This window comes from Manduca sexta, chromosome 21, assembly GCF_014839805.1.
Source record: "Manduca sexta isolate Smith_Timp_Sample1 chromosome 21, JHU_Msex_v1.0, whole genome shotgun sequence".
Lineage (NCBI taxonomy): Eukaryota > Metazoa > Arthropoda > Insecta > Lepidoptera > Sphingidae > Manduca > Manduca sexta.
Window position 1 is genome coordinate 6,129,074 of NC_051135.1, and position 12,254 is coordinate 6,141,327.

At 33.9% G+C, this 12,254-nt stretch overlaps 1 protein-coding gene across 1 annotated transcript; it reads right to left on the reverse strand.

The window, feature by feature from the left end:
• Positions 1–1,413: 1,413 nt before the first annotated feature.
• LOC115444948 (facilitated trehalose transporter Tret1) lies at positions 1,414–6,337 on the reverse strand. Its single transcript, XM_030170956.2, has 3 exons — positions 6,023–6,337; positions 4,997–5,135; positions 1,414–3,243 (listed from the first exon to the last, which is right to left on the reverse strand). The coding sequence occupies exons 1-3, from the start codon at positions 6,128–6,130 to the stop codon at positions 2,003–2,005; spliced, it is 1,488 nt and encodes a 495-aa protein (XP_030026816.2). The 5' UTR covers positions 6,131–6,337; the 3' UTR covers positions 1,414–2,002.
• Positions 6,338–12,254: the final 5,917 nt, after the last annotated feature.

The window sequence follows — 12,254 nt, forward strand, 5'->3', positions numbered from 1 at the left end:
GTACAGAAATTTTGTAACATTTTTACTTAACAACGAAGACTTATTTATTATTTATTTTAATAAGAAATAAAACAGGTACATGTTTCATGAGTTAATATAATGTAGATTTGATTATATTTTGATAGATACGTATTGTAACATGATAAATTATTAGCTCACGAACTTTCAGCGCTCAAAATATATAATGTGCGAAATTGTGCGAAATTTTAACACTACGTGTATATTAATAAATACAAGAGTTCGTTAGCAATGCTTATTGATATAACATTAATTTTCACAATGCTATAATTTCGAAAATTGAACGAACTCAATAAGAACCATAAAGTGTTCTTCAATCATAATGTATATAAATTGTCTTCTTCTATATATTATGTACAAAGTTATAAAACCTAATACACACTTATGCATCCACCATAGCCGGCTAATCACGTCCACACCAAGCCTTATTATAATACTTTTGCAATAAATTAAACACGGGCCAAGTTGTCCGAACGTAATTAATTTTTGTTTTCGTTACGTTAACATTTTTATTTGTTTACCGGGCAGTTGTTTACTTTAACTCTCGGCCTATAAACTGTAAAATTCGAGTGAATGTGCAATTTTCCATGACGGGTATTTTTTAATTTCCATACCATGCGTTGATTAATTGGCTTCGTATAGCTATTCATTTAATTTAGAATGTTCAATTAATTTCACATTAAAGTTATTGCTTTATTGAAAATTATAAAAATCAAGGTCTAATGGTGGATATTTATAGACTTATAGCCGTCCACGATAACATCTGTTAATTAAACAGTTCAGTGATTGGTTTAAAATGTTAATAAAATATATTACCGTTTCAATGGTTACCTCAAAAAGACAGTAAGTAAGATCTACGAAGTAGACGTGGCGGTTTAGTTATAGGATACCGGCGTCAATAAATCACAAAAGAGCCGCTAGAACGGAGACTGCATTTTATCTGTCACTTGTCGCCGCGTCTTGCTCGACAAATTGATGATAACGGATTTGCCGCGGGAATCGTCACTTTGTGAAAATACTCTTGTACGAAACTTTAGCTGTAGCCAACCATAACCTAATAAATATTATATATTACTGTCTTCACTGAGGAAATTAAAACTACCATTTTAATAAGCAGTGCTTCCAATAAAAAAAAACTGTATTCAGAGTTCCATTATACTTACTGTTTTGTAGTATATTTTTTATCTTTTGGGATCGAATATTCAATCACTTTTTAACCTGATTTCCGAGTCGACAGATAATATCTATAACACGAATATTCAATACGATGTCCATCTTATTCTTCCGAAAAAAGCTATACTCCCCCAATAGTAATAAAACTAAATATTTTTCACTATTACTATTAAAAGTAACAAACAGACTAAAAATATTAAAACAAAAAATTAAAAGAAAGAATTAATATTTTTCAATCAAAATCAGTGAGAAATCTTACAATATAAGTACCTTCATGAATAAGGCTGCAAACCTTCTTACTTACGTGGCATTTGTGAGGATTTTTGGAACCTTGATTTATATTATAACGGCCTGCTACTCGCAAAAGTCCTATGCCATTAGCATTATTTCGGTTTAGACTAATTTTGTGCTAAAATTGGACTAAATGATACATAATACAATTGTACATTAATTTAATATTATCATTTTGTTTCACTTTTTATTCAAATACAAAACAGCTGTGAATTTTGAAAGTTATTTACTTTTAATTGTTTAATAGTGTTCGATGTTTGTTTAAATATAATAAAATATTCATATTCAGAGCTGTTCTACAAACTGATTAAATAGTGTGTGGACTTTATTGCAACACATATAATTGCATAATTTTTTCACGTATTGTATATTATGTTTTAAATATTTAATTGTTTTTACGTATGACAGATAGGTATCTTGCATTTTCAACTGTTATTAGTAATATGCGATTTTAATTCACTAATCGTTTTAGCATTATTTTATTTATCTTGACATTGATTATTATTAACCAAGTGCAATACTACGCCTTTGGCTTCACAGGTTCTTTAAAAAAACTTTGGATTTCATGTAACGTCTTATCCTTAGTCTCGGGTAAGTATTTATAAATTATAAAACAAAAAATTGATGAAGATGTGCCATAAAATAGAAAAGCACCGGGCAAAGTAAACGACTTAAACATGTAAGGGGATATTTTTAAAATAGACGCCATCAAAAACTCAGAATACAGAGTAAGAATAAGTAATGACGAAGTTTGGTATCTCGAACACAATAATTCGCCAAAAATTGTTGAAGGCATTATCATCGGTCCAGTACTAATAGATACTGAAAAGAGAGTCAGCAATAATATAGAAATATTTTTATTCTCAATTATAATCGCGTATTTAATCAGGTATAAGTAAATAGATATAACAAATAAGAATGCAATACCTGTAATCGCGGTAGAGAAGAAGAGAGTACGCCTCTTGAGGTACTTGGATAGAACACAACCGAGTTGCATTCCAATGAGAGTGACGGAGTCCATTATAAGCATACCAATAACAGCGGTTTGTTCACTACCAGTAAATTGGTTCATCAAGTCAATGGCATACATACTACAAACCAATTTACCAGAGAAATGATACATGGACATTACAGATATAGAAATAAACACTGGCATGTAATACGCCTTCGTCAAACACATCTCCATAATATATTTTAATTGATTCCGAGATACATCGCATTTACGTTCCGCACACGTTTCAAGGTAAGCTTTTTGTGAATTGATAAGTGTTTTCAACTCATATTCGGTATCATTATCGGAGCCTCTTAACCAGCGATGCGAGACGGCGCACTCCTCAAAACGTCCTTTCATTGCCAACCAATACGGCGATTCTGGCCAAAAAAGTGCTGTTAGAGAATACAAAGAACAAACTAATGCGAGGACCCCTATATGTTTCCAATGTGAGAAAACCCCGAGGATGTTAGCTACCCAAACACCCCAGTAGAAAAAAGTTGCCTTTAATATCATAAATACTGCACGATACCTCGGTGATGAATATTCCGTTATAATCAAAACAAACAGAGTCATGTTACTTGCGAGCAGCATGCCAAGCATTATTGCACTTATTAAAAGTTGGGTCGTGTTCACACTATAATAGAATACTATGAAACATATTAAAGTATTTAAGCAAATTATTAGAAACGGCAGTTTTCTTCCAAAGTATCTCGTGCATATGGCAATGATGAATACCCATGGTAGAGAGCTGTATCCATGAACTGATGCTGAAAAAAAAACAATATATTAAATATTTGTATGGATGTACGGTTTCATTTGTTCAACTATACTCAAGGCAAAAATATTATTAAAATAAAATCCGTAAAATAGTTTAATATTAATGTCTAACATTCGCGTACACATAAGAAATCATTACAAAAATATTAGCAATAATAATATTCAAAATCGCATCGTCAAAATATATATTCATTTATATCATTATTTTTAAATAAGAATTCTTTATTTCTCAAATATTTAATTTAAAAAAAATCGGACCAATTAAACATTTCCTAAAATTTATATAAGTTTGAGTTTGAAAAACGCCAAATCTCGTTATGCTGTTACAAAATGTTGGCTCCCTACAGTACTTAGTCTGGCCATAAATACTGTTACACTTAATTATAAAAAAATATTACATTTGAATTTCGAATCTGTCATTTTTATACGATTGTTCATTGTGTTTTCTCATTTTGGCGCCAATACATTGTAAAATATTTTGCGATATTAAAATGGTGTGGGGTGATAAAGAGAACCGAATCGCTGTGATAGCATTACACAAAGTAGGTATGGAGCCAAATGCAATTTTTAAAACTCTCCATACACTTGGTATTAGTAAAATGTTTGTGTACCGGGCTATTAATAGGTACAATGAGACCTCCTCTGTTTGTGACAGAAAAGATCTGGCCGTCCACGTAGTGTTCGTACGAAAAAGGTGGTCAAAGCAGTAAGGGAAAGAATTCGAAGAAATCCTGTCCGAAAGCAAAAGATTTTATCTCGGGAAATGAAGATAGCACCTAGAACCATGTCGCGTATTTTAAAAGATGACTTAGGACTTGCAGCCTATAAGAGACGCACTGGCCATTTCTTAACTGATAATTTAAAGAAGAATAGGGTGGTAAAATCGAAACAACTACTGAAGCGGTACGCAAAGGGAGGTCACAGAAAAATTTTGTTTACGGATGAGAAAATTTTTACAATTGAGCAACATTTTAACAAACAAAATGACCGTATTTATGCTCAAAGCTCTAAGGAAGCTTCCCAATTAGTCGACAGAGTGCAACGTGGACATTATCCGACTTCAGTGATGGTTTGGTGGGGTGTTAGCTATGAAGGAGTGACTGAGCCATATTTTTGTGAAAAAGGTATCAAAACATCGGCACAAGTGTATCAAGATACCATTCTTGAGAAGGTAGTTAAGCCCCTTAACATCACCATGTTCAATAACCAAGTATGGTCCTTCCAGCAAGACTCGGCGCCGGGTCATAAAGCTCGGTCCACGCAGTCTTGGTTGGAATCGAACGTTTCGGACTTCATCAGAGCTGAAGACTGGCCGTCGTCTAGTCCCGATCTTAATCCGCTGGATTATGATTTGTGGTCAGTTTTAGAGAGTACAGCTTGCTCTAAACGCCATGATAATTTGGAGTCCCTAAAACAATCTATACGATTGGCAGTGAAGAATTTTCCCATGGAAAGAGTGCGTGCTTCTATTGATAACTGGCCTCATCGTTTAAAGGACTGTATTGCAGCCAATGGAGACCACTTCGAATAAGCTTTTTATATTTTTAATTGTTTTATATTTATGTATTAAACTGACACACTGTAAAAGTAATAAATGTTATTTGCAGTTAACAATTTTCTTTTTTCTTTATTACAATATTTATGGCAAGACTAGGTATATAGCGACTTGGCTGCACCATCTCAAACATATATTTTAACAGCCTCATTTATAAGTAAAATATGATATTATGATAACATTCTTACATAACCAAGAAGCCATATCTTCATCCATGACATACGTTGAATTTGCTTCTTTTCGTATATGGGGTATCATCACTGTTGGAACACCGAATCCTAACCCAAGAACGAAGTATATGGAAGACACTCCACTTACTACAAACATCTAAAAACAAAGATAGGAAGGTATAAATAAAAAAAGTTGTTTATTAGAAACTTTACAAATTCGACAATATTATTCGTTTGTTAAATTATGTAATAATAACATGCGTTATAACGCATTTATATATAAGTACTTAATTTAAATTATAATAAAAGTTTTGTAAATTTCCTACTAACATTATAATTTTAAAAATTGTTTGTGTAATGAAAATAATTCAAAATACAATCAATGGTAATTTTACCGGTCATCATATTTTATCAATTTTTAAAATGGTTTCTAGGCCTCGTTCATAAGAATGTGTATTATTGAAAATAAATTAGTATTTTACGATGGCTAGGTCAAAACCACGAACTTTTGTAAACCATCAAACGAATAATATTGCGTATTTAGGGCACATTCTAAGACATAGGGAGACAAACTTCTTAAACTCGTCATGATGGAAATAGCTTCTGGAAAAAGGAAAACGGACCGAAAAGGTCATAGCTGCGAAACATCCCAGAAAAAGCAAGGATTCTGATCCCTTTTACATCGCATAAGATAAAGGAAAATATGCTTAGTTTGACTGCCAATCTTTAGGTACTAATTTGAGAGACGCTAGAAAATATAAAAGCACTTTAAAATATTACAAATGAAGTCTCACCATGCAAATTAGTTTTATAAATAAATAACGAATAAACGATGGAATCAGATTTCAGAGATCGTTACCCTTAAGTTATTATAAATGGGAGATATTTTTAATCCAAAAATAAAAACTAACTGAGCATTCAAATTGATTAAATATAAAATAATAAATGTTTATAAACAACTTACCGATTTCTTAGAATTTATTGCCGTGAAAAAATCTAGCTCAAATCCAATAAATTTAAAAACATTCATTTAATAAAACTTACTTGTCTTAAAAATGGAGGCCATCGATATTTCACTATTTCTATAACACTTTCATCAGGATCGTGGGTTTTAACTTCTTCATAATCATGGGATTCCATATTTTGATTCATTATTGATAAAATAAAACGTTATTTATAAAATGCAATGCAAACACACCACGCCTCTCAAATGTCTAAAATAAACTTAACCCAACAAAAAACTGTTAAAATTAACATTTACCACCTTAGCATTTAGGCAGTATGCTAATTGCTGATAGTTAATCATGTATAGTTATTCCTAATGTAAAAACATTTATAATTGATAAACGGTGTGATCGAGTTCACAACTACAAATAGAAGAGTTATGCTAAACCAACGATATTTAAAACCATGGCTTAAGGGAATACGCAGACGTGACAATTTAGTTTACAAAATACATAATAGAAAAGTGGCGCTCTGCTGCATGCAGTGTCCGTCTTCGGAAATTTTTCCTACAAGTTTGGCCAGTTTAATATGACTTGGTTATTAATCAATATTATCTCCTTTATCAGATTCATACCGCTTTTGTTGCTTTAGATCTTAATTTAAAGATGCTCGTGCAACATTTTTTTAAATTCATTACACTTTTTTTTGATACACGCACGGTAAAGTTACCCCACTCCGTCTAAAATACTATATTATATTATTAAATTAACTACTTTGTTACAAATTACTGAAGTCAATTCATTCAGAATGAAGAACCAGCAAATTACTTGTTTGGAAACCGACAGTAGTACCTACGTTATTTCCGAAAATGAGGTACTCAGTTACTTATATTCCGTGGACTTAATTTTTTTTACTAGTCGTTAGCACTATATTGTTTTTGGCCTATCAAAATCACCACGTCTGCGCAGCATTTAAGGTAGTCTACATTTCGCTTCATGTAACTTAATAATAGAATACTTTATAAAGGTAGATACATCATAGTAACATAAATGGTAGAGTGACTATAAGTATCATTTGATTATCACAATATAGAACTCAGCAGTTCTTCCTACGTAAAAATATCAAACTTAATTAAATTAAAATACTGTTTACAACTGTAAAATGATATACAAACTATTGTTCGTACATTTCTGTTTAAATCAATCAATGTGCCAATTCAGCCTCACTTAGAAGTACTTACATAATATATTACAGACTGTCTCATAGTTATTAATATAAAAATAAAAAATATTATTAGGTAAAATATTACTTTAATTCTGATCTTTTAGAAAATTTACAAGCTAAAACTATAAATTCACTTGTATTATTTAACATATCAAATAAACCTTTTCATCATTTTAAATAAATTCTATGTATTTAGCAATAAACTAGTTTAGTCATTAATTTAAGAAGTGTTATAAATTTTATTTGCTTTTACGAATACAAAGTGTAAAGCACTTTCAATTATGTTATATTACATTATATTGTCTCACACTAACAGCATTTTCGTAACAGGATTACAGTTCTTGAGCAAATCCAAGCAATGGATATTTCTTATAGGAAAATACTTGGAAATATATTTTAACTATCTTGCCAATTCCTATGAACCCTCGAACTGGATTAAATACTCTATATATTCTATTTATAACTGCCTTGGTCGCGTAGTTGTCCTGCATGCGCGGTACGACAGTGCTCTGAGGACCTGGGTTCGAGTCCCGTGTCGGGCAAAGTGAAATTTGGGAATTGCTGCTCAGTATCAGCCCGGAGTCTGGAATTTGTGCCCGATATGACGATAGGCTTCCCACCTATCACATCATGGGCCGGAACAAACTTGGCGAAAAAGTGGGTGCCCTGATTGCGCCTCTGCATACCCCTTCGGGGATAAATGCGTGATGTTGTGTGTGTGCGTGCCTGCGTGCGTGCGTACGTGTGTGTGTATTCTATTTAGTGTTAATACCAGAAGTGCTAGTGTGAAGTGCTAACAAGAACTAGGTTTCCATTCCACTTTACGGGTTCTACGAAATAATTTTCTATCTCCTGCAATGTTTTATCCCTACTTTCTAGTTAGTATTTATACAAAATAAAACCAAATGTAAATGCTGAAAGACCATAAAATATAAATACTTTATCCAAATCAAGTGTTTTGAATATATAAGGAGATATTTTCAAAACTGAAGCCATCTTCAATTCAGAATACAAAGCTAATATGTGTAAGGCAAAATTTCTATAACTTAAAGGAGGTGACTCACCGTACACGGTATACGCCAAATTCATCGGACCGCAACTTACAGTCATTGAAAATGATATAAGCAAGAAAATGGATACTATTTTATTTTCCCCAATAACATATAACATTTAACTACACCCAGTTGGGTGTGAAACGGACTGCCAGGACAAATGTCCGCAGGTTCAACTCCCAAAGGCACACACCTCTTAGTTTTCTAAGATAATGTGTGTATTCTTTGTGAATTATCGTTTGCTTTAACGGTGAAGAAAAACATCGTGAGGAAACCTGCATACCTGCGAAATTCTCTATAGGAATTTTAAAGGTGTGTGAAGTCTACCAATCCGCACTAGGCTAGTGTGGTGGACTAAGGCCTTATGCCACTCATTAGTAGAGGAGGCCCGTGCCCAGTGGGACAGTATATAATATATGGCTGATATTATAACAGAATATAAATACGGATCTGTAATGAATACAAATGCAATACCTGTGAAAGCAGAGCCTAACATCACCTCTTCTTTAATGAAATTCGATATTATCCAACCAATGTGCATGCTGATAATAGTTACTACTTCTAAGATAAGCATTGATGTGTAGGCTGTTGATTCAATATTGGTTATTTTTTATTAACTATAAATGACATAGTACACATAAACTGAGTTTCCTGAGAAGTTATATCGGGAAATAATACACAAAAATTAAAAGTAGCATATATGACTCTTGTAAATATATTTTCATGTACATAATAGCGGCGATAGCCTAGTTGGTTGTGGAACGGACTGCCGAGACGGATGTCCGCAGGTTCAAATCCCAAGGGCACACACCTTTGACTTTTCTAAAATCATGTGTGTATTCTTTGTGAATTTATCGTCCGCTTCAACGGTGAAGGAAAACATCGTGAGGAAATCTGCACATCTGAGAAGTTCTCTATAGGCATTTCGAAGGTGTGAAATCTACCAATCCGCACTAGGCCAGCGTGGTGGACTAAGACCTAATCCCTCTCAGTAGTAGAAGAGGCCCGTGCTCAGCAGTGGGCAAGTATATAATACAGGGCTGATATTATTATTATTGTGTTGTATCTTTCCTGCGGGAAATCACGGCATAAAGGCCGGTCCTTTTGGAAGGCTTGCGTGGGGACATCGATCCAACACGTAGAGGCCCCTTTAAGATACATTACTCTAGTTGAGGTTTATACACCTTGCGAGTACTCTCTCTGTCTGTACTTATGGAGGAAATACAGCTAAAGACAGCGCTTGCAAGGTGCAGGGACTATTGCAGAAAAGATGGGAATTATATTGGGTCTATGGATGGGATCTAGCTGGACTGGTTGCTGGGCTATTGATTGAGACAACGGGACGCCTGCCAAGTAAAATGTCTCAATCTTATGTATTCAAGGCAGACGGTGACTTGCCCCCACTAGATGGGCATCCCATAAGTGGCGTAAGCCAAGGACGCAACACCGGTGTGGGTGGCTTAAGGGTGTCGAGAGGTGTGCACCGATTTCACCATCGCGGGTCGCTATCGCGTCCCGGAGCGGGTTTCCTCGCTATTACGCAGATTGAGCACTTCCACCCTGGAGCTGAGGTTCTTAGCTCTTGCGACTTCCACCCCTAGCCGGCCAGTTAAGGCAAGCCAAGGGTCAGGGGGTCTCATTTAGCCCCCACGGAATCAGGGAACGCGGTGTCGCCACTCACCGTCGGCTCGCCACAAAGCCGCCCCTGCGGGCTTATTATTATTATTATTACTTTATTACGCACTTAAGTGTCATTTATACGGAGGAATTATTGCTTTCAATATAGTCCATTGAAATGTTACATTTTTTAGGCCTTACCTTGCGTTTTTTAGAGGACGCAATTTTATTTTTTTGAAGTGTAGGGGGGGTCAGTCTAAAGCTTAATCAAGTTTGTGGGGTCGCCACCCTTGTCCCACGGCCGCCATCTTGAAAATAGGGGTTGAAATGGTTTTTACGATGTATCTCTTAAACTATTTATCTGACAAAAAAAATGTATAAACATTTTTGTTGCAAATTAAATTCTCTACAACTTTGGTCTTATAACTTTTGTCGTAGAACTATAAATAAAAAAGTTATAAGCGAAAATGTTAAGAAATTCAATGTTAAGCAATGTCCATTGCAACGTCATCAGAACGTGTGTTTATAAGGTTCATAATACTTTTTTTGTACTCTCATTAATACCCAAATACCCAAGGGACCATTAGGGAACAAAAGAACATCTGCCTGCTATTATTATTATTATTTCTAACCTCTGTTGTTGTAAGAATAGCTGATAATATTATGTTGAAGTTGTCGTTCAACTTATATCTTTTAGTTGTGCTACATATTTCTGTACGTGCGGATGTATTTTATTCTGTTCTTAATTGTGAAGACGATTTCGAATGATTTTAGACACGATTTTAACTTTAGTGAAAACTACTTTTTTTTTATTAGCATTTTGACTTTTAAAAGACTTTTAAAAGTCAAAATGCTAATAAATAACTTTACTCTACTACAACTTCAACACAATATTATAAGCTATTCTTACAATAAGAGAGGTTAGAAATAATAATAATAATAGCAGGCAGATGTTCTTTTGTTCCCTAATAGTCCCTTGGGTATTTGGGTATTAATGAGAGTACAAAAAAGTATTATGAACCTTATAAACACACGTTCTGATGACGTTGCAATGGACATTGCTTAACATTGAATTTCTTAACATTTTCGCTTATAACTTTTTATTTATAGTTCTACGACAAAAGTTATAAGACCAAAGTTGTAGAGAATTTAATTTGCAACAAAAATGTTTATACATTTTTTGTCAGATAAATAGTTTAAGAGATACATCGTAAAAACCATTTCAACCCTTATTTTCAAGATGGCGGCCGTGGGACAAGGGTGGCGACCCCACAAACTTGGTTTTAGCTTTAGACTGACCCCCCCTACACTTCAAAAAAATAAAATTGCGTCCTCTAAAAAACGCAACCCCAAATGTAACTTTTCAATGGACTAATAATAATACGCAATGATTGCTATCAATATTCGTTTTTTGAATATCTGTCAAAAGACGCGCAGCTATGTACAACGAGCTATAAAAGATGCTAAATAAATTCAACATTTCAAATCGTCTTTAAACTTTCGTGTTGTTATCAACAACTGTTTCCTCTTTAGTAAAGTAAACTCGAAGTGTTGACTTTATTTAAAAGAAAGATAAAAGATATTTCGATTGAAGTTAACATGTGGAAGCGTTTAGATGTTTTGAAATTGTTCAGCTACCTTTATGGCTTACTGTACGTCACGCGTGATAATTGTATCATCATTTTACATATTTAGACGTGGTTCAATTGCGTATTATTACAATTATTTCTAGCAATAATTGATCCGTCCAAATAAAACTTTAAATACAATTCACCTGATAAACTGCAATATATAGATTTAAGAATGCCTATATGTAAGTATGCCTATAAATATGATGTAAGAAAAATATATATATATTGTTCAACTTTGAGGATGTGAGAAAAGGAGGCTACGTCTCACGATATTTTTAACTAACTCCTAACATGATGTTGTGGCACTTCCCACCTTAAATTACATAAGAGAAATGTGTCGCAATAATTAACCAAATAGGTGATAAGTCTATCTTTGAGGCTTGGTGTCCTAGATCAGGTTGCAGTGGCGAAGCGTCCATACAAGCCGATTCCCACCGGCTTCCCTTTTAGGTTTTCGGTGATACTAAACAATATATTTAATAGGTAAATTTAAATTTACAACATATTATCAGACTGGACAATAATTATAATAGCTTAACTTATTAATAATGATCACTTAATAATGACATCTACCGGCCAGTAGCTCGATGTTTGCTAATTTAATCGCTATCGATTACTTGTTTTAAATAACGTTAGATGGCGCATCTTGTATTTAGTTCCCCAGAAATTCCGTTACCAAAGTGAAATTCTGACGCCACAGGAGCAAGGTAACCCGCTGTCAAGCGGCTTAACGTCGTAGTATGTTTTTTAATATAGATGGCAGCACTTTCTATGACTTTCTATGCTAGTGTTTGTTGGAATCGTGCG